The sequence below is a fragment of the Triturus cristatus genome, chromosome 4_1 (genome assembly GCF_964204655.1).
Source record: "Triturus cristatus chromosome 4_1, aTriCri1.1, whole genome shotgun sequence".
Taxonomy (NCBI): domain Eukaryota; kingdom Metazoa; phylum Chordata; class Amphibia; order Caudata; family Salamandridae; genus Triturus; species Triturus cristatus.
Window position 1 is genome coordinate 737,772,187 of NC_140585.1, and position 22,173 is coordinate 737,794,359.

A 22,173-nucleotide genomic window follows, 5' to 3' on the forward strand; every position below is an offset into this window, starting at 1 on the left:
GGCTGAACTGCATTAATTCCGAAGCAAAGGGATGCGTCTAAAAGATATGACAGATCCCTTTGCTCTCCCCAGCACTGGTGCAGAATTAGCTGCCATGCGCCGACGCAGGCTCCCTTGCACCATGGTGCAAGGCTGCATGAGTCACAAGGATGAATGTTTTTGTGCAGGAAGGGACACCTCCCTTCACAAGAACAAACACAAGAGGTGGTTTCCTCTTCCTGTGTGTGCTGCACTTCCTACACTTCCTCTGAGGAGGTGTAGCATTCTGGCGCATTTCAAGGTTTATGATTTCTCGTAAATTTGGAAATGCAGAAGAAGCCATGGGTGTTGCGTGAGAACACCCCCAGCAACACCTATGGCACACCCCTTTCATGCAAAGTGTTGCGTGTAAAGGGGCCTTATTTACAAGGACACGAAAAGCCACGCAGGGCTGCTTTACGTGTCCTTATAAATATGGGGCAGCAGGTTGCACCGCCGGTTCGTCATTAAAAGTAACACACTGGTGGTGAAAGAGGCTTGTAAATAAGTCCCCAAGTTTACATTGTAATACGTGATGGTCACAATATGAAAGGCATTTCCGTAACACAAAGTCTTGTGAAACTTACAAAACTTAGCCTGCGCAATCGTCAGTGGAGGATAGAAAGAGAAATGGAATTAAAAGTCTCAAAAAGGTAGTATTGTTGCCACTTAAACTGAAGTCAGAAAGGTGCCACATAGCCATACAGCTGTGAATGACTTGTCTATATAGCTCTAACAAGAGTCATGGGTGATATCACATCTGAGGTAGAACGGGTCCTATAAGGTGCAGGTACATTCAATCAGTGAGCTCTGCTGAAAAATGCCTTTTTCTGCTTCCTAGAGATGGCATGCTAGCGAACCTTTTTGGGTAACTTCTTCCTCTGTTGGGGTTTGTTTCTCATTAAGGTGTTGCATGATCTTCCACACCAGGAGGTCAGTTAGGAGAACATTCCCCGCTGTCCCAACTAGGACGATTTAAGGCGAGCAAAGATTAAGAAATACTCCTCATATTTTCTTGGATAAATCCTCAGAAATATTTTGCCCACAGTCACTATCTGCATCCATTGGGGGATGTAGGTATGATCCTTCCATTGTAGATGTCTATTTGTGCTGTCTACTGAATGAGAATAAAAGGATATATGTTCTGCAGATAGCGGAATTCTATCTTCTTAATTTCCTTATGACCTTAATTTATTTGACCTGTTACTGATGCGAGCTAGCCTCTCATCAGGTTTGTTTTTGGAAACCAGCATAACAGTGAAAGTTCAGATTCCCTACCCTTTCCCTATGCTCCATCTGAAGGCTTGGTGGAGTTCTGAGCTGTGTGATCAGCTCAGCCTTCCTACTTAAGACTCTGAACAGAACTCAACAACACCTGCTTTTCATGTTTGTCCATCTATGTCTTTGTGGGGACTCTTACTCATCTCCTTAAACTGCAACATCTCTTCAGTCAGTGTAGGGAAATGTAGATGATGCCACTGTTAATGCCACTACATTCTTCTCTGCCTTTACACAAAAGCCTTGCTGAATGCATGACAAACTTTAGAAGAATAAAATCTGAAAACATAAAATGAACATAAAACAGACACTGGCCAATGTTGCGTTCAGAAATTACAACATCCATATTACTTGATATCCGCATCAAAATAAGAAGAGGTGTCCCTTTTGTGAATTCCTGGAAATGCCAGTGTGAGACACTCCTTTACATTTTCAATAGACAATCAATCAATCAAGTCATATTTGTATAGAGTAGCTAATCACCCCAGAGGGTATCCATGCTCTTTGAGACCAAATTCTCCTCTCATGTGCAGGATGCTGTGTGTACAACCACAAAATAAGCTCATTTCTACATTCTATACTTCACCCCTTGTTCGTAGTCAGTGTTTAATTTGAGCCAGTGGCTTGTGAGGATTGGTGCCAGCACTTAATTGTTAACACCGGCACTTATGACAGTCTTCCACATGGTGGTACTGTTTGTGCAATTTAGAAAGAGTTGTTTAACAATTCAATATATATTAAAACAGGGGAACGGCCATTACAATGAGGTTTTTACCACGCATTGCAATTACATTGCATGCGTTACAACGCATGCGATGTTACAATGCGTGGTAAAAACCACGCATACCATTACATCGCATGCGCTTTTACAACGCATGCGATGTAATGTGTAATGGCGGCGGCGGCTATCCAAGTCGTTGTGAGGAAACTGAGGCTGTTTCCTCACAACGACGTGCACCAAGCAGGAAGGAGGAAGCAGGAACCAGGAGCAGAGACGGCGATGCTGGAGAGGAGAGGGGTAAGGGGGTTTGCGCTTGGGGTGGGGGTTGCTTTTGTAGGGTTTAGGGTAGTGTAAAAGTAGTGTTGTAATGTTTTTGTTGTGTGGTTTTTTAATAACGTTTTAGTGTGTTTTTTGTAGTGTAGTGTAGTGTAGTTTTGTAGTGTTTGTTTAGTGTAATGCATTAGGGTTTATGGTAGTGTTGTAGAGTTTGTGTAGTGTAGTGTTTTAGGTTTTAGGGTAGTGTAGTAGTGTTTGTGTAGTGTAGTGTTTTAAGGTTTAGGGTAGTGTAGTAGTGTTTGTGTAGTGTAGTGTTTTAGGGTTTAGGGTAGTGTTGTAGTGTTTGTGTAGTGTAGTGTTTTAGGGTTTAGGGTAGTGTAGTGTTTTTAGGGTTTAGGGTAGTGTACTAGTGTTTGTGTAGTGTAGTGTTTTAGGGTTTAGGGTAGTGTTGTAGTGTTTTAGGGTTTAGGATACTGTTGTAGAGTTTTAGAAGTGTAGTGTTTTAGGGTTTAGGGTAGTGTTGTAGTGTTTGAGTATTGTAGTGCATTAGGGTTTAGGGTAGTGTTGTAGTGTGTAGTGTAGTGTTTTAGTGTAGTGTCATGTGGCCATGCAGGGTAGTGTAGTGTTATTGTAGGGAGAGGACTGAGGGGCGGGGGAGGGTTGTAGGGTAGTCACTTACCTTGCAAATTTTCACCACGAGTATAGCTTTACCACGCATGCCTTTGCGTTGTAACGGCATGTGTGGTAAAGGCATACTCGTGGTAAAAATTTGCGTTGTAATGGCATGTCGTTGTCATTGACATTGCGTACTAATACCCGCGTTGTAATGGCATGCGTGGTATTAGTATGCAATGTAATGACATACATCCATTAAAACACTAATATCTGCCAACCAAGCCATTCTTTAAGCTTTGGGGGTCTGAATTGTCACCCTTGTATGAGTGTGATACTTAGTAGTTGTGTAGGTACAGTCATTGTGGGTGCTGGCAGGGGCAATGGGTGGTGCAGGCTGCAGTGGCCTCCTGACGCGGGCCCTGGCACTTATTTTTTTATAAAGTAAACACTGCTCATAATCGTTTACTAAGCTAACCTGGTTCTGCTTCTCTCTACATTTCTAGCTCAATCCTCACTTACCACATCACTCCCAGTACACCCATTTAATGGGGTTAAAGCTTATTACCTGTATTTCTATCTTTGAGAGAGACAAAAGAAGATTCTGCACAGACTTCTTAGAAGGAAATATAGCATTTTTAAAGGTATTTCATTCACACCTGCCACCTGGAGACACAGTTTCAGCTTGGGGTTAGCTTTTCTGACCAAGTCATTGGCTTGAATGCCACATAATCTTGTCCACGGAGATGTCATTGCCACCCCACTAAGGGGATGCACACTTCTGACATTTGATGCACGTGGTGCCACAATATCCATTATAAGAATTTTGTTGAAGACCTGCTCACAAAACACATTCCTAAGGATCTGTAGCATTTCTCCTAAGGTGTAAAATCTTTCCTGTGACACTTAGCAAAACAAGTAAAAGTGCACTCGACGTTGAAGACATGACTAGAACCTCATACAATAGAAGTCCGTAGAGTGACAACAAAAGGAGTACACAGTCAAGATCAGGGACCTGGAAGTGGGCCACACTAGATCCATTTTTCCTAGGGTGTAAAATAAAACCTGTAACATCTAACAAAACAGGCAAAAGTCAATTTGACTCAACATAGTACAATAATTAACAACCCTGATGGATGAGGGCCCTCAAGAAAGATAACCATTAACAACAAACCTAACAATAAGTTGAGAGAGATGTCTGTCAGCAAGGGGACATGTAAAAAGAACACGATGGTGCCGTTAATGGGCACTCAGGTAAAGCGATTTGACCTGTTTCTTGAAATAGGCCATGGAGGGATTGGCTCTCAACTCCAAAGGAAGAGCGTTCCAAATTCTGGGTGCCAGACCGGGGAAAGCACGTTTGTACGTACTTTTCTTTTTGAATTTTGTAGGTTTCAAGAGAAGTGTGGCCGTGCTTCCTAAGTTCCGATTGGAGCCAGAAAGAATGAGCTTGTTCGCTAGATAAGCTAGAGTGTTGTAATGCAAGGCTTTATGCGTGAGGCAAGCTATTTTGAAGCGAATCCTCGCTTCAATAGGCAACCAGTTAAGCTGTACAAGGTCAGGTGTAATAAGATCATGTGATGAGCCGGGCCGACGTGTTGAGAGTGGCTCTGAGAGGGGCCAAGCTTGCTTTAGGAAGCCCCGCAAGGGTCACCAGACCATGTTCAAGACCTGAGATGACCATTGATTGTACTGCGGGTTGTAAGTCTTCGGCTGGTAGGAAAGGTTTGATTTTCTTGAGGGTGTTGAGATGAAAGTTGGCACCCCTAATAGTGGCACTGATGTGCACTTGCATGTTAATTAGTTTGTCTAAGGTAATGCCTAATGATTTAGCAGAATCAACCACGAGAGGGGTACAGTTAAGGGCTGTGAGTTGCTTTAACCAGTCCAGGGTAGGTGTAGAGTGATTGTGGGGGGAAATGAGCAGGAATTCAGTTTTGTGTGTTCAGCAACAGATGGTTCTGGGCTAACCATTGTTGAGTTTGCGAAAAAGCTTCATTTAGAATTTTAATGTTATCTAGAGAGGAGATCTTCAAGTAAAGTTGCATGTCATCCGCATAAGTGTGGTAAAGAATGTTAGACTGGTTCAGAATGACTGTGAGAGGTTCCATAAATAGGTTGAAGAGCGTTGGCAAGAGTGTGGATCCTTGCGGTACTCCAATCCTAACCTGGGTACTGGAAGCAAGGGACTGGTTGATTTTAATCCTTTGCGTGTGGTTGTGTAAGAAGGAGGTAAACCACTTTAGGACCGGTCCCGCTAGACCCATCCTCTGTTGTAGAAGATTAATCAAGGTTTCGTGTTTTATGGTGTCGAAAGCAGAAGATAGGTCTAGATGGATCAGAAGACAAGGGACATTCGGATCAAGGGATTTCAGCGTGTCATCCACAATGTGTGTTAGTGCGGTTTCCGTACTATGTCCTGCTCTGAAAACGGATTGATAGAGGTCTAACAGTTGAAATTGCTCAATATAGTTGCAGAGCTGTTTGTGGACACATTTCTCGAGAAGTGTGGCTAACGTCATGATGTTAGTGATAGGTCTAAAGTTGTTGGGATCAGATAAATCTGAGTTGGGCTTCTTGGGGATTGGAGTGACTTGTCCAATTTTGAGGCAATCCGGGATGCTCCCCTGCGGAAGGGATTCATGAATAATCGGCGACCAAAGAGGTAGAATGGCCAAGTTGAGATCTTTAAAGAGTTTAGCAGGAAGTGGATCGTTGAAGTGGTTGGCCGGTTTTAGAGTTGCCATCTTGTGGAGTAAATCTGTGTGATCTGGCAGGGAAAGGAATTCCAGGAGGCTCCATTTTTGGGAGAACATCCGCTAGAAAAGGAGACCGTCGCGGGGCCCAACCAGTTCCTCTGGAGAAGTGGTGGGGATTAGGGGCGGCATCATGGGCGTGCAAGGTTGGAGCTCCCGTTCTATTTTCCTATTTTTTTCTGAGAAGTGCACTGTGAATGCCTTCCCGTTGGGAAGTGGCGTCACGGAGGACAGGTTTGGATTGGACGTGTGATTTGCTTGTTATTTGATGATTTCAAAAAGCATCTTGGGTCTGTTTGTTGCGCCGTCCAGTTGCCCTCTGAAATGGTCAGATTCAGCAATGCACATTTTTTTTTTCCTTAGCTGAAAGAGACTGGAGGTGGAAGGTTCATTTCTCCAAGGCCTCTCTAAAAGCCTAAGTTTGCGGCGTTCGTCATTTAGGGAACCATTAAACCAAGGTTTGGATTGTTTAGGGGGAATCCTTTTCAGTTGTTTGGGCACCATAGAGTCAAAGACACTAGTCATAGTGCTAATGTAATGGTCAGAAAGATCGTCCAGGTTAGTCATGTTAGGTTGAGGCTATTCTTGGTGATGGAAGTAAGAACATTGATGTTTACATCTCTCATGTTGTGAGTCCATTGTTTCGCTTTAAGAGGTTGACCCTTTCTGCTCGTCGACATTTCCAGTATGTGGAAGGCAATTTGGTGATGATCTGACCAGTCGCATGGTAAGACGTCCTTCAGTTGAATGAGATTGTCTCTAGCAATAATGAGGTCCAGGGTGGCGCCTTTGATGTGGGTGGGTCCTTAACAGATCTGAGAGAAGTTGAGATCAGAGAGGAAAGTCTTAAAGGAGGTGACTGAAAGAGCATTGGTGTCATTCCAGTGGAGGTTAAAGTCTCCAAGGAAGATATGGTATGGTTGATCAGAGCATGAGCTAATGAGCTCCATGATTTGCTCTATGAAGATCAAATTGTCACCAGGAGGATGGTAAATCATGTGTAGCACACATACAATCTTGCCCTTATTCCAATTTTTTGTCATGAGTAGTTCACAGGAAGATGTATGAGCCTTCTGGGATTGCTTTACTGTTATGCTGGAGCGATGAATACAGGCAATGCCCCCCCCCCATCCATTTTCCCTGGGGGATCTCTTCGGATAATGATATAGTGAGGTGGTACTAAAATGTCCAGAACAGGGGAGGAGGTATCGTTGAGCCATGGTTCGGTGAGAATCAATAGGTCCAGATCTTGTGCTAGGATGAGTGCCGAAATGTCTGCAGCATGTTTCACAGCAGATCTAAAATTGAGCAATATAGCATTAATGTGAGGGGAGGTGTTAATCTCTTCAGTATGAGCACTATTTATGTGGAGTAGATTTTCCTTATTAACCGATCTGGAGTTCACCTTAGGTTCCCTGTCAGGGTCAGGAGAAATGGCGGGGATGTTACTGACGTAGTTAGGGGAGGCGACAGACCTCGAACTACTATATGAGACTACAAGAGCATGGATGTCTTCCTCCAACAGCTGAGGATGGAACCTGCGAGGTCTGTAGTGATGTTTGGGCAGGGGCCTAGAGATCCATCAGGCACTAATTGGGGATCGGAAAAAGGATTCTTCTTACCTAGCCCCGTATAGTCCAGTTGTGTTGCAATGTACATTTGCAAGTGGAGGGTGTAGCTTCCATATCTTCTCCATCTTCATTGAGAACTGTAGAACTGACTGCATGATCTCTTTGACACTTAGAAGATCCTGCTTGAGGTCTGCGAACTTCTCCTCTAGGTACGGACCATTTAAGTACTCCTCCGCCGCCTCAGTAGATGATGAAGGGTGGGGATCTGGATTTTGTAGGGAACTGGAAGATGGAGTAGAACCCTTACCAATTTACCAATAGGGTTGCCTCTCTTATTGATTAACTTTAATTTCTCGATCAGTCACAGGTCAAATATAGTACTAAGCCTTGGATGTTACTCCCAATGAATTTTTCAGTTAGTGGTTAGGAACTACATCTGTGGCATAGTGTTTTAAAAAGCTGTTCATACTGAAATAATTAGCAAAGTAAAAAACTATGAGCAGATGTGGTGCTGGGGAAGCGAAGCAGCACTAGATTTAGCCATCTAATTTGGTGTAATTAGATTTAAAATGTCTCCCATTGGCTTCCCTGACTCTCTCCCAAGCTTTTCTTATCCCAGTGTCTCCCCTCCATCGTTGCTTTGTTTCACTCTGTTTCTCCTCTCCCTCCCTCCCATCCGTCCTCTTGCCAAAGCACTTCTGTAACTTTATACATTCTTTTACCCAGCTCTTCCCCTCTTATTACTATGGCATTTTGCACTCTTCTTTATACATGTGCCATTTTCCTTACTATATACTCTCTGCAATTTTTCACTTCCCATTCTCTTTTCCTCTCTACAGTTGTCTCTTCCGTGTCACCAGATTTCCACCCTCTGTTTTCAGCCACTTTCTCCTCACATTCACTTCTGGCCGTCTTACATTCTCCAGTGCTACATTCCGTGTTTTTTCTATAATATTGTCTGAATTGGCCTCCCTGTGGTTTTCCTACTCTTATGAACGTCTCACTCTATTTTTTTCCGGTCTCTTCTCTGTCCTTATCCTGTAGCACTCTCTGACCTCTTTACTATGTCTGTCCCATTTTACTGTCTCTACCCTGCAGTATTTCACAGTCAGGTGATCACATCACTGGAGAGGTTCAAACTTGCTTGGAAAAATTAGAAATTGTGTTGTTTCACAGAGCAAATATAAAAATACACTGTTTGCCCATTATTATTTTTTTTTAAGTTAAAGTTTCCCTGATCGCTAAAGATGGGGGAGGGGGAGCGGTGAGGTAGGTTAAGGTAGGGATGCTTGCCCACCACAGTCATTTTCGACTTGCTTTTTGGAGTATGAATTTGCACTCACCACTTTGCGAATTCACCAGCCACCACTGAGCATTACCTTTGTGATTGTTAACCTCAGAACCTTGGCAACAATCTACCCCGTGTGGCAATCAACCAGCACCAACCTGAATGTCCTACTGCCATTATAAACTTCTCATCTCTACTTAAACCACATCCCCGAAGAGTCAGCTAGTGGCACAACTGTTAATGATTGCAATGCACTTTATGAATCAGCTCATCACAATTTTGCTTCTTAATTTTTCCCATTATTGATGCAGCAACACTTATCAATAATCAAGGCTCTGTAAACAATATCTATTCTTATCCCGATGATTATGCACACTTGCTGACGCAGTTTCCAGAGTTAAACCCAAGTGTTCTATTGGTAAACATTAAACCCCATCGAGACCAGCCCCCTCCCTGTTCTGCCAGATCCAACTGAGTTGTAGCTCAACTGGCCCCTCTATGTGTACATTTCTCACTCCAACATCAAATGAATGTGGAAGAATTTTACAATCAGGAAAATAAATTAAAAAGCACGCATACATGATTACACTGAGCTTTCTCAAAAATACTCATTCTGAGGTAGGACATTAGCTGCCAATACCTATACCTCAAAAAGCACTTATATAAAAAATTCAGTAAAAGAATGTGTGCCAGAGGAGAAAAGGAATATACAATTCAAAGCAACATGCCTGAAATTGGCGAAACGTCATTTGATATAATGCCTACCTCTGCTTCAGCAGCCAATGTGTCACCTACATGTGACATATGAGTGATTTGCTAGCTGGCTCGGGATTTTGTTCTCTATAAGGCGGATGATACCAAACTATATCTGTGATGTGACTGACTAATCTGTACAAATGACATACATCATAATCACTATCCAGTTCTGAATTAATAATATATTGTTTTGTTTTATAATAGATCTCACGCCAGCATGCACATCTAGGTCTCTATACTTACAATTTATCAATTTCTATCACTATGTATAAGATCAATGCTAATGAGCCACAACAACTTCGATTCTAAATTGAGGAGCAGCTGTTTTGTTCCAGAACATTATGTTAAACCAATAGTTGAAATATGTCAGTGATTCCACCGGGTAGTTTCATATTAAAATGCAATAGGAACAAGAGCCAATTCCTCTCAGAGTCGCATGTGAAAATCATCATTCAAACCCTACAATCTTTGAAGCAGGACTTTTGCACCACCTCATTTACAAGGTCAACAGCACAGTATGCAAGAAACTTTAGATGTTTCAGAACACTCTGACACAATTGTATCTCAGAAATAGGAAGATGTGAGTCATGTGGCTATATGATAACCAGTACAAAATGCCTTGTACTCATTTTTGGTTAAATGATGTAATAGTCTAGATTTTATATCAGCGGGTTCTAAAGTATGAACCGGACCATTTACTCGAGATGTGGGCAGTGGACCAAAACTACAAGCAGCACCCAATCGTTAGTCACCTATGTCATTTATGACCAAGAGAATGTCCCTGTGTGCAAATCTCCACCTGCACCCCCTGCCCAGCGGTGCCTCCCTTCAACAGGGAGTATAGAACAACAATACACAGTCGGAGCTGCACCACATGCAGACAGACAAACATATAAAATGAGACAATTAGCAACTCTCTGGTCAAAAGATTGAGAATTTCAATCTTTTGACTGGAGAGTTTCTAATGCGACGGGACACGCTGACATTGCACCCTGAAGAAGTCCAATGTTTAAATGGATGAAACCCGTTAGCTGATGGTTTTTTAAGAATTGAACACAATTAAATAAAGGAAGAAACGATAACCTATGGATTGTATAAACATTGTTATTCACAAGGAAGTGTCATATCACACTGTTTTATTTTGACATTGTTCCAGTTTATATGTTTGTCTGCGTGTGGTGCAGCTCCGACTGTGTATTGATGAACCGGACCATGTAACAGTTTACACACGAGGGATTTCAACTAAGCCAACACAAACATAATCAAAGTGCTTCTATTCAAATGCTTCTTACTTGATGTCTTGAAGATTTTAGTGTAAATATATGAAGCTTTAGAAATGTATGCCTCAGATTACAATAGATCCGCAAATCTACTGGTATTTAGATGCTATGTGAACATGTGCCTCTTTAAAGAGTATTTGCATAACTCACTATCAGTTTCTAGGGAAAATCTAAGCAGGTATCTCCCAGATGCCTGGAGACATAGGAGTTCTCTTGATACAAAACTCAGGATCATTCGCAATCATTTGCCAGGCACACAATTCCAAGGTAGGAAATCTCAGGACAAATGCATAGTTCCAAAGTGTCCTCTGTAAGGCCAGAGATAGAGGTAAAGAGGTGGATTCTCAGTGTTCAACATAAATCAGGCCGAGGATTCTTTTTCATAAATATTGTTGGATTTGGCACTTTCTGCAGGGTCATCCTCAAATGTTTTGCCTTCACTCTCCTGTTTTCTGAACCCGTTTTTGTTGACTTTTAGGGCTCTTCACATTTTGTCCCTGCAAACCAGTGCTAAAGTGCTTGTGCTCTCTCCTTAAAATGTAGTCAGATTGGCTCATACCCAAAAGGCATATTTTGTTTACTCATAGGTTCCCAGTAAAGTGGCACTACCTGTGCCTGGGGCCTCAAAATTAAATACTACTAGTGGGCTGGCAGCACTGTGTGCCACCCACTTCAGTAGCACTTTAAAAATGTCTCAAGTTAGCCATCACAGCCTATGTTTGCAGTTTTTATACTGCCATGCCAACCTTTTGCCAGGCGCAAATCTTCCTTTTTAATACATGTATGTTTCCTCTAGGGTAGAGTCTGAACAGCCCAGAGGGCAGGGTGCAGTGTATTTAAAAGGTAGGACATTTACTTTTAAGTTTTACATGTCATGGTAGAGAAAAACTCTTACATTTGTTTTTCATTACTGCAGGGCCTACCTCTATCATAGGATAACATTGGAGTTACCATATTACATTTAATAAGCTGCAATTTCCAAATATGAACAGATAATCAGTTCATTTTTGGTGTCTTTGGAATTCTAATGAAAAATCCTCTCTTGTGGTAGCGTCGGATTTTGAAATACAATTTTGAAAATGTCACTTTTATAAAGTTGCCATTTTCCTGCCCTACCCATTTTGTGCCTGCAGGCTGCCCCTGGGTCACATGACTGGGAAAGTTAGCAGTTGGGCTTTGTGCATTACTCCCAGACAGTGACACAATAGGGAGCTTCAGTGTGCCTGAATGGGCCATCACTGGCAGGATAGGAGGGAGGAGCTGGGCATAGCCCTACTTACACATGAATAGGCTATGTCCAACCTCCACACAAAGGGCTGTAGTTAGTCTGCAGACTGGACAGTGAAGGCAGGATGCCTGTTGAATTCAAAGGGCAACCTCTGGAAGTTTCTCCCAACTTCCAGAGGAGGGGCACCAGGAATAAATACTGGACCTCAGACACAAACTCTTCAATACACTTCTGGACCTGTGGCTAATCTGCTGGGAAGAAGGATAGCTGAGCTGCTGAAAGAACTGCTACTCTGCTGCTCTGAAGGAATTCCTGCCCTGCTGTGCTGACCTGCTGCCTCCTGCCCTCTTGCTGGGTGAGTAGGTCTGGACCTGCATTCGTTGAACCCAGGACACCAGAGTGACTCGAAGGGCTAGTTGGGTGGCCTCCTGACAACCTCGACCCCAGTACCTGGACTCTGCCATCTGTGAGTCTAGCCTGCAAAGTGATGCCACCCCAGTCCAGAACCCTTGAAAGTCGGCCTAAGGTGTCCTGCCAGCCTCTGCGGATCCAGCAGAACTGATGTATCTTTTCTGCTGTGCAATCCCAAGCAGAACCGATGCATTAACACCGCTGTGTGGGTCTTCCACATCACAGAGACACACATTGCCTCGCAGCCTGCTGCCTCATCAGAACTTCTGCTGGGCGTTGCACCCTTCATGCAGACCTTTGCATCCCTCATTGACGGCAGCCTTGACGATAATGCGGGCCCCCCGTTGCAGCCTCAAAACTCCTCAGCCTAAGTGGGTCCCTGCAACCTGTCAGCACTCCATCGTGGTTGGCCTGAACTTGTGACTTCGTCCCTGTTCGGCGTGACCAGATACCTTTAAACTTGCATATCTTTAGTTCTATTGATTTGATTTGTGTTGTTTTTCTCTTGTTTTATTTATTACAATCACTCTATTTTTCTAGCTTGCTATGGGATCCATACTATATTACTGTGCATAGTGTTTCACAAATACATTACACATTGCCTTTAATTTAAGCCTAACAGCTGTATGCTAAGTTACCAGAGGTTTGAGCACAAGTATATTGAGGGTTGACGTCTTCCTCACCCTGACAAGGATTGTGCTTACTGCTTGATCATTGTTCACACCCCAGTCAACCAACAACCCAATTTCTCACACATATGCTCACATTCTTTTGACCCACCACTAATACTTACTCTATTCTGGTGTACAGCTCCATGAAACCAGGGAACAGTTTGAACTTGCTGTAAGAAATCAAAATCATGGGGGCCGATTATGATTCTAGAGGTCTTTGACCGCCAGACTCGCGGTGGCGGTCCTTCATCTACCCAATTATGAGGCAGCATTTTGGACCACCACCGCTGTGCCAGAGAACCGCCGTTCCCTGGTGGTGGCGCAGTGCACAGGCCTATTTAAAATGCAAGGCTGGACTGCTGCGGTCCACTGAGCATATTACGAGTTTCCCCTCCGCCAGCCTTTTCTTGGTGGGCTCACCTCCATGAAAAGGCTGGCAGAGGAGAAACAAAGGGGAACCAGGGGGGCCCCCACCACCATGGGGATGCATTCAGGGGGGCGCAACATGTGCCCCCCGATTTGGGTGCACCCCAAGTTCCACTTCACAGTCCATGCCGACCTGGAACTTCTTTTGCAAAAGAAAAGAGAGGTAAATCCAAGCAGATACAAGGTCAATTTGTAATCTGGAGTCCGGACCCTGCATGGCTTAGGCGGTGCTGAGCCGGTGCAGAGGATGCGCAGCACTGTCAAAGTCGTAATCGGCCCCATGGTCTTTTTCACCTAGTCCTCGTTGCAAGAAACCCCCACAGTTAGTCAGTTTGAATCTCTGTAAAGGAAACGCCAGATGATAAACAAGGTGCAGCATTAGATCATAATCTGAGTTCAGGCATCATTCAACACACAAATCAATTAACACATCCTTTGTGCTACCATACACTAGATATGATGTTTAATAATAGTCATGCAATCACCTTACACATCACATATATCCTGCACCTCCCAAGGACTTTCCAGAAACAGACCACTTGTTCCGCTCCAATGCAGGGCTTTAAAAAAGTCATATGTATTCATTGAAATTACAGGCTATTAATTTTCTGGAAGTGCATTTGATGATTCTCTAGTGAAATGCAGTGAATTCAATAATAATTTACAAAGACCACAGCTGCCGATGAACTAGTACCAGTAATTGGTTCACAATTTAGCATAATAAAATAGGAAGATGAATTAAATGTGATCTGTGGTTTAAGAGTGAGGGTGGCAAATAGTCACCAAATTTCGAAGCCATAAATTATAAATATCCTGTAAATTGAATGGCAATTGGAATAGTGGAGAATTTGGCCCGAGAGTGTGACCGCAGAAGACCATTTTCAGGACTTGTGATTTCCAAAAAGGGCAACTACTATGAACATAAATTGTAATCTTCGCAGGCTCACCACAAAGAGGAGACCCAAGAGATCAACAAGCATGGCTGTCAGAAATGGTGTGTATGAAATAAGGCAAAACAAAAATTCAACTTGGAGAACAATTTCTACTAATGAACTCCAGGAACCATCATAAAAATGAAGCAATCCCCATCGGACATCTCTGGCACTGTGACCTGCCAACAATTGACAATTTAGAATTTGTAAATGATTTGTGAAGGGCTGTTGTCAGTCATGACAAGGGGTAACCATTCCATGCGTTAGGACCAACGGAGTGATCGCAAGCAATTGATGTACTCCACTGTAAGTCACCTTGCGGTGGGAGGGTCCCGGAAAACTCTTACGATTTTGCATTGTGATGTGCAACGGCAGTTGCAAAGAACTTTTGCTTAGTATAAATGCATACTTTGTGTCGCCAATTCTACTGCGGTAGCTTGCAAATGAAAGTACATCTGAGAGACTGGTCCATGAACGATCAAAAACATACCACTGACAGAATGAAAGCCGAAACATGAAAAATTTTCCCATTTAGACACAGAGCTAAACAGGCAGCACTTGTGTCTCAGGTGATCTCGATATTAGTAGCAACATTTGCACTTTTCAATCACATCCAAGGAGAAAAAAAAAAAAAAAAAATTGCCAAGTTTATTCTCCACGATTCAGAAGAATCCCTTGTCAATGCATTACCAAATAAGAAACAAAACAAATTTCTGAACTGAGAAAATATCTACATGAATCAATCAAGTCGGTGAGACTTTTTAGACTCGCATCACAATCCACTTTCGATGGATTGAACCCGTACATAACCTCTATTATTCAATTTCCTTATTATTATTTTGTTTTTTGATTTTCTCAAATTTCATAGGTATAGCGGTTTTCTATATTGCGATTTTGATTTGAAAATGTCGTAACATCAACATTCTATTTAGTTTTTTTGGGCTAGATCTGTGCATGTGTGATTATGCATGTATATCTCATAAACGTTAAATTCTGAAGCAGCGATGGCCATATGACCAAAGTTTGATAATAAACAAGATACTATTGGTAGGCGTTGCAATAATGCCCCTGAGACCAGCTGTTCTTTCAAAATATATAATTCCTTCATTAGGAAGAACGTTTCTCATTTGATTTTGAATTGCTTTTCTTCCAATTTCTCTCTATATTCTCTAAACATTAAAATCTCCTTCTGTAAATAAAGCAAACTCTACAGTTCAATCAATGGTCATTGTTTAATAAGCAGTTTATCTATGAAAGCAAATAAATCCTAAGCGATCCATGCAAACAGCAGCCCATTGTTATTTGAGCACTGAAAAGAGCAGTTATAAACCACCCATCGACTGAAGACAAAATATGGGGAGAAATTCACAAAGCCATTTAACGCCGACGTGTTTAGGACTTCCCTTCCATATTGCGATTTAGAATGCTATATGTCAAGGGTATGTAACTCCAATTTAAGGTATAAACCATTGAAAAGTTACAGGCACCTCATAAGAGATGGCAACCCATTTGCAAAGATCAAGGAGAACGCTTCCCAGTTGCAAATTAAAAAAAACAAAAGTTTGTATGGAAGTAGGCTGTGGTCTAGGGGACCACTGTCAACTCTTAAACAAACTTTATGGAAAAAAATATAGTTTTTTTTACATGCACCCCTTTTCCTTTAACGAAAACGGGCTGCATTGAAAAAAAACCTTTATTTAGATGCAATCATGAGCATCGTGGTCCCCTAACCCCAGCAGGCCACCATCCCTGCGATGGCATCCAATTGGAGTGAGTCACCAATTGTGACCTACCTCATGAATGGTAAGAGGTAGGTTGAATTTCAATCTACTCTGCATGGTGATTTGACGAACTGACTTACCAGAATTGTTTCACAAAATGTCAATGCATAATTTGCTACAAGTGTTTGTGAATTGATTCTTTGTACATCAAGCCCGAGCTTCTGTGTCTGCGAGCGCAAATGTCCAACAACTTTGTGACTCAGGATAAGTGATTTTTTTACCCACGAAACAATTATTTTGCACACCTAAGTTCAACTTCAGACCTTTGTGAACCAGGCACATGGCATAAATACTGTTTTATTGGTATGTTGTCGAACATGGAGGGGAAGAAAAGTGGCAAAATGCAAGTGAATCACCGGGTTTCATTGCAGACTTGCACCTTGATTGTTATGGGATTCCTAGTGCCACATTATGCAAATTCCCCTTGTGTTCAGCACCACCGGGTATATGTCCAACACCCTCATTTCATGCATGCAATCAAAATCCAAAAGAACAGCCCAGTCTGGTGTGTCTTGGACTGCGTCCATCCCCAGATTAGGCCGCGCCATTGTGCCGACGCATAGCTGTAGACCAGGGATCAATAGAGACCAAGCTCCTTAATCTTTTATGAACAGCCTGGGCATTTTTTTTCTACAGAAAAGGAATCCCCAGCACTGGAGAGCAGTGTAAGTCTCTTAATTACTGCAGCTTCTGATGGACCGCTTCTGACCCCCCCTGAATCCCTTTGTTAGAGAGGAGTTAAAATTCATGAGCGTCCATGCCGCCGAATACTCACTCCAGTGCTGCTATTTTCTGCGCCAAGCTGGCCATCACGGCGAAGAGTCGGAGGTCTGTCAGGCCATCTGTCACATAGTAGTCCACAATCTCCAATATCTGAGGAGAGAGAGATGAGGAAGCAGCAATGAGGCGGGGTTTCTAAGGAACAGATTGTGGAGTGACTCTGAGGCTCGGAGGGAAGCGGAGGCCATCTTTATTAGCATAGCAAACCAAACAGACTCGGAGAAAGGCGGGCGTGGAGGAACGCCTGGGCGTCTCTGGGGACACACACCCTCGGATCACTGAGGCCGCGGCACTCTGTCAGGCTCCATTGACAGCTCGTGCACGCAGGCACAGGTTGAACATTTCAATGACACACATTCTTCATTTCTTTATAAATGTGTTAATTTTAAAACTAAATCCAACATACACTGGAGTTATCCTGTGATAATTAACTCCTGCTGTCCTGCACACCGCTGACACGGATTTTTTTTTTAATGTTTGGTGTGCATGTTATTTCTCCTGCTATCAGAATGGAGCACGCAAGGATTCTGAAATATGCTGAACTGCGAGATGTTTCACGTGTTTTAATCAACAGGGTCACCGCGCTGGCACTCGGAGCCGCTATCGCAGTCAACTACTAATTAACAATCTTTTAGGCCCCACATTCTGTGCACATAAATCTGTGAAATAAAAAGACACAATCGCAGTAGGCTATAGATTCGCTCTAAGCTGCTGGCTTGAAACATGTTGACAGGGCTGTGATCACAGCTTTCCCCCTTGGCCACTCTGTGTGATATTAGACATTTCACTTCATCAGACTTAGCCTCCATTTCTTTGTGGAGGAACATTATGATTTCCTAGAGCCAGGCGCACTCCACAATAATCCATTCTGTAAAAATGCTGGACTAGACAGGTAGCGCCTTGAGACCAATCAGACTGCTACAATGCATAAAAACCATTTCAATACAGTTCAGTAAAACATGCATTACATGCTAGTCAACTCTCCTTTTGGATGAAGGCTACCAATAGTTTCAATCACAGCTAACTATTCATGTCTGCATTGTATCTAAAAATAATACTGTCTCCCATGGTAACGCCATTGTCCAAAAACATATTTTCAAATGTTAGCATTACAAGACTTCTATATGGTTTGTCAACTGACCTTCTGTGTCGTAGCTACGCCTCGTCATTACACATTAGTCACAATAAAAATGCCCATGTTACACAATATTGGTCAATTCCTTGGTTGCTACTTCAATAAGTTTCATAATGTGTGCAAACAATGCAATAAAAGAAATCATTGCATAACATTAGCTAACAAAGCTTTCTAACAGAATCCTTGATTATAGTTGACTGGCCAGGCCAATTACGTTGAACTAGGAAATGATGGTTGCAACTGAAGCTCATTGAATTAGTAGTTGCATAAATTTAATAACTTTACTTATTTTATAGTTTCTTTATGATAACAACAATCTATTGGTTAAACAATAGTGCAGATTTCAATCATATTACACATTAGACAGAGTAGGTATCTTCTGTGATTGAGTAATTTTAGACAAAGGCAAATAAGATGTTCAGTTGATCAATTATACAAATGAAATATTTGAGATGAAAATGAACTGCTGTGCCAACTACCCTTAAATTTTAAGTTTCACAAGCAAAACAATCAACACCTTAAAAAGACATATTTCGTGGACTGGACACTTGCATGTGTGTGTACATTTTCTACTTTCAGGGAGGTACAAAAATTCCCCAGAATCCAGATTGAAAGCAGCTGCACCAGACACAGGGTTTCATGTGGATTCCTAGGATGGTCATGTGACACTTCCATCGGTATTCCATTTGCACAGTGCAGGTTTCTACTTTGCATAATTCTCCTCCTCGGGGAAGTAGGATGCAAACACACACTTGGAGAAAGCCCTTCCCCTACACCCCCAACATATCGGGGATGGAGTTGAGGGGTGAGAAGGGTGGTTGAAATTAATTCTCTTCAGGTCTAAAATAGAGAAACAGACCAGCACTGTAATGTAGTAAGACATTGTACAGTGTTCAGGGTTGAAAGAAGAATGAAGAGTTTGCAGTTGCCAACTAACATGCTTGTTTGGGGCCAGTCACAAACTTCTAAGGCTAGCCCTACCTTGGAACATCTATATTCCTGCCCCTAGAGTCATATTTATAGGTACAGAGAACTCTGCACTCATGGCGGAGAGCTTAGCATGTGTAAATGTGCTTATTCGTTTGTGAACTCCTGGCAGGCATAAAAAAGATACATTTTATGCTAAACTTAGTGTACAGCCAAATGTATCTTTGTGACTAGGGCCCACTGATTATTTAGCAGTTCCAGAGACAAAGTTAAGCTGCGCTCCTGGTAGCTGCAACAGAATGTGGCCATGTGTCTGCAATAAACATTTTCAATGAATAAAAAACACCATTGTATATAATGTTAATAGAATAGTATGGTTGCTTTGTAGAAGGTAGATGTACTTAGAACAGGTAAGGAAAACATTTTCGTTTTTATGTATATCACAGTAAATTAAGATTCTTACCTGCAAAAAGAAGAGCTGCAATTAGCTTTGAATTACTGTATTCTTAAGAAAAACTTTAAACACACAATGATAACTAAACATATTTTAAAAAAGGATGAAGACTGCCGCAGAAAAAACATTGGCAAAGTCAATCATTCGCCCGCCAGCTCTGGGGCTTAAGTGCACTGCTTTTAAGGAGGATGTGCACAAGCAATTAGGTAAAATGATATTACTCACAGTTCAAGAGAGCGAATGGCTGAAGCAGGCTTACCCAATGCCCTATGCGGTAAGCTGTGGTGGACCGAAGGAAATTGAGAATGACAGCTGAACAAAACAATGGCTAAAGATTTCTGTTAAAAAAAAAAACCTCCATGTCTGTTTATGTATATATATATATGTCTATGCATGAATTTGTTTTTGATTACATGAGATTAGAGAACAAAGCTAAAGTTGTCTCTGGGTCAGATGTAAAAAGAGTAAAACAAATAAAACTTCCTATATTGTATAGCATGAGGTCATTATCTCCATGGAAATTGAAAAAAAATGCCAAGAGTGTCAGGCATAGACTGATGATTTAGGATGCAGTCATTTTAACTGCTAGAAATGGGGGTCTCTGGTTGGCAGGTTCGTACCCTGTTAAAGTAGGGACTCTTCCTTCTAGTCTGGATAAGGGAGTTACACACCTAAAATAACCTCTGCTCACCCCCTTGGTAGCTTGGCATGAGCAGTCAGGTTTATCCCGGAGGAAATGTGTAAAGCATTTGGATATAACACACAGTGAAACAGTAAAAACGCTACAAATGGATGGACACCACACCAGTTTAGTAAAGATAATGTATCTTTATCTAAACAAGATAAGACCAAAACAACATGAATCCAACATACAGATATTGATATATGACTTTTAAAAGGTAAAAACATTTCTGACCAAAGAAAACGAATAATGCGCTACTTTTAGCACAAAGTACTTTGGATGCGTCAAAATTGCGGAAAGAAAACAGGCGCAGGGAAGGTGATGCGTTGGTTCCTTGCTCCATGGGAGGTGATGCTTCGGTTCCTCACTGGAGAGGAGGTGATGAGGCCGTTTCTTACTGCGAGGGGAGGTGATGCATTGGTTTCTTACTGAAAGCCCAGTGTTGATGTAGGTTTGGCACACAGGTATGATGCAGGAGAAAATCCAGGCGCTACGGGTCGATGCAGCGGCAATCCAGGTGCTGCATCGATTTCTGCATCTGCACAGGTGATGCGCCAATTTTTCCTGGTGCACAGCATTGCCTGCATCAGAGTTGGAGTGAGAGTTTTCTGACTTTTGAGACTCGGTGCTCGGGACTCAAGCTTTGGTGGTTTCTTTGGCCACTGACAGGCACAGCATCAATATTTTCTGCCGTACTGCAGCAATGTGTGCTTTTTTCAACTGCACGGCACCTAGCGGTGGGAAAAATTCCACTGGAAGGATGATTAATGGATTTTCAGCAACAGGAGCAGCAAAACAACCTCCAAGGGCCAAGAACTGGAGTTGGCACCACAAGGCAGGTCAGAACTCCCAGCAGTGAAGTTCAGGGATCCTGCAGGTGAAGTCTTTGTTTCCTTGAGACTTCTGAACAGGAAGAAAGTTTTAAATCAATTATTTCTCAAGCAAGATACACAGCAAAGTTCAGTCTTTGTCCTCTTCAAATTAGAAGCAGCAACTGCAGGCCAACCCAGCAAAGCGACACACAGCAAAGGGGAAGCTCACAGCTCCTCAGCCAATATCCTTGGCAGAGGTTCCTCTTGGTCCAGAAGTGTTCTAAAGTTCTGGAGTCAGGGCCCCTATGCCTATACTACTTTCAGCCTCCGAAGTGTCCAGGTTTCAAGGAAAGTCTCTTTTTCTTAATGGAACCAGTTCTGTCCTCCCCGGTCGAGCCACACTACAGGGGGTGGAGACAGCATTGTGAAAGGCAGACACAGCCCTATTAAGGTTCTAGTGACAACCCCTCCCACCACGCTAGCTCTAGAAGACCAATCAGGATATGCAAGGCAAACCTCAGCTCCCTTTGTGTGGGTGTCTGGATGAATGCACACAGCCCATGTCAGTCTAAACAAGATGTTGATTCCACAAGCAGGCACAGGCACAGGCACATAGAATGAAAAAGCATTAAATGCCCACTTTCTAAAAGTGGCATTTTCAAGCACACAATTTAAAAACCATCTTCACTAAAAAATGTATTTTTAAATTCTAAGTTCATAAAAACAAAACACCAAGGGTCCAATTCACAAAGGTAAGCTGAGACGAAAGTCTAACTTTCTGACTTTTGAATGGCATTTACTACTTGTGGAACTTTACGACTTTCGGTATTCACAAAGGGCATTTACGAGTCGAAAGTCGTAAAGTTAGAGTTTCATCTTATTTTACCTTTGAGAATCGGGCCCCAATTCTTTAGCTATTCCCAATCGAAAGATACGCTTGTAAAATGTTACAAGACAGCTCCAATAATAGCCTATGGGAGAGCTGGTCCTTGCAATAGTAAAAAACGAAGTTGTCGGTATTTAACTATCAGGACATGTCAAACACACCAGTGCATGTTCTACCGTTCACATACACTGCACCCCGCCCAGCAGGCTATCTTGGGCCTACCTTAGGGGTGCCTTACATGTGGTAAAAGAGAGGGTTTGGGCCTGGCAAGTCGGTCCACTTGCCAGGTCGACATTAATACTGCACTTACAGACACTCCAGTGGCAGGCCTGAGACACGTTTACTGGGCTACTCCTGTGGGTGGCACAACCAGTGCTGCAGGCCCACTAATAGCATTTGATTTAGAAGCCCTGGGTACCCATAGTGCACCTTACTAAGGACTTACCAGTAGATCAAATATGCCAATCAGGGATAACTAATCAGAATTGGAAT

The 22,173-nt window shown here is 42.5% G+C and overlaps 1 protein-coding gene across 1 annotated transcript in view; it reads right to left on the reverse strand.

Moving 5' to 3' along the window:
* Nucleotides 1-22,173, reverse strand: part of LOC146855440 (uncharacterized) — an 896,684-nt gene that overhangs the window by 428,130 nt on the left and 446,381 nt on the right. The window contains exon 6 of the mRNA XM_085651140.1: nucleotides 16,781-16,878. Within this exon, the coding sequence (XP_085507266.1) occupies nucleotides 16,781-16,878 (98 nt within the window). The remainder of the gene's footprint in view (nucleotides 1-16,780; nucleotides 16,879-22,173) is intronic.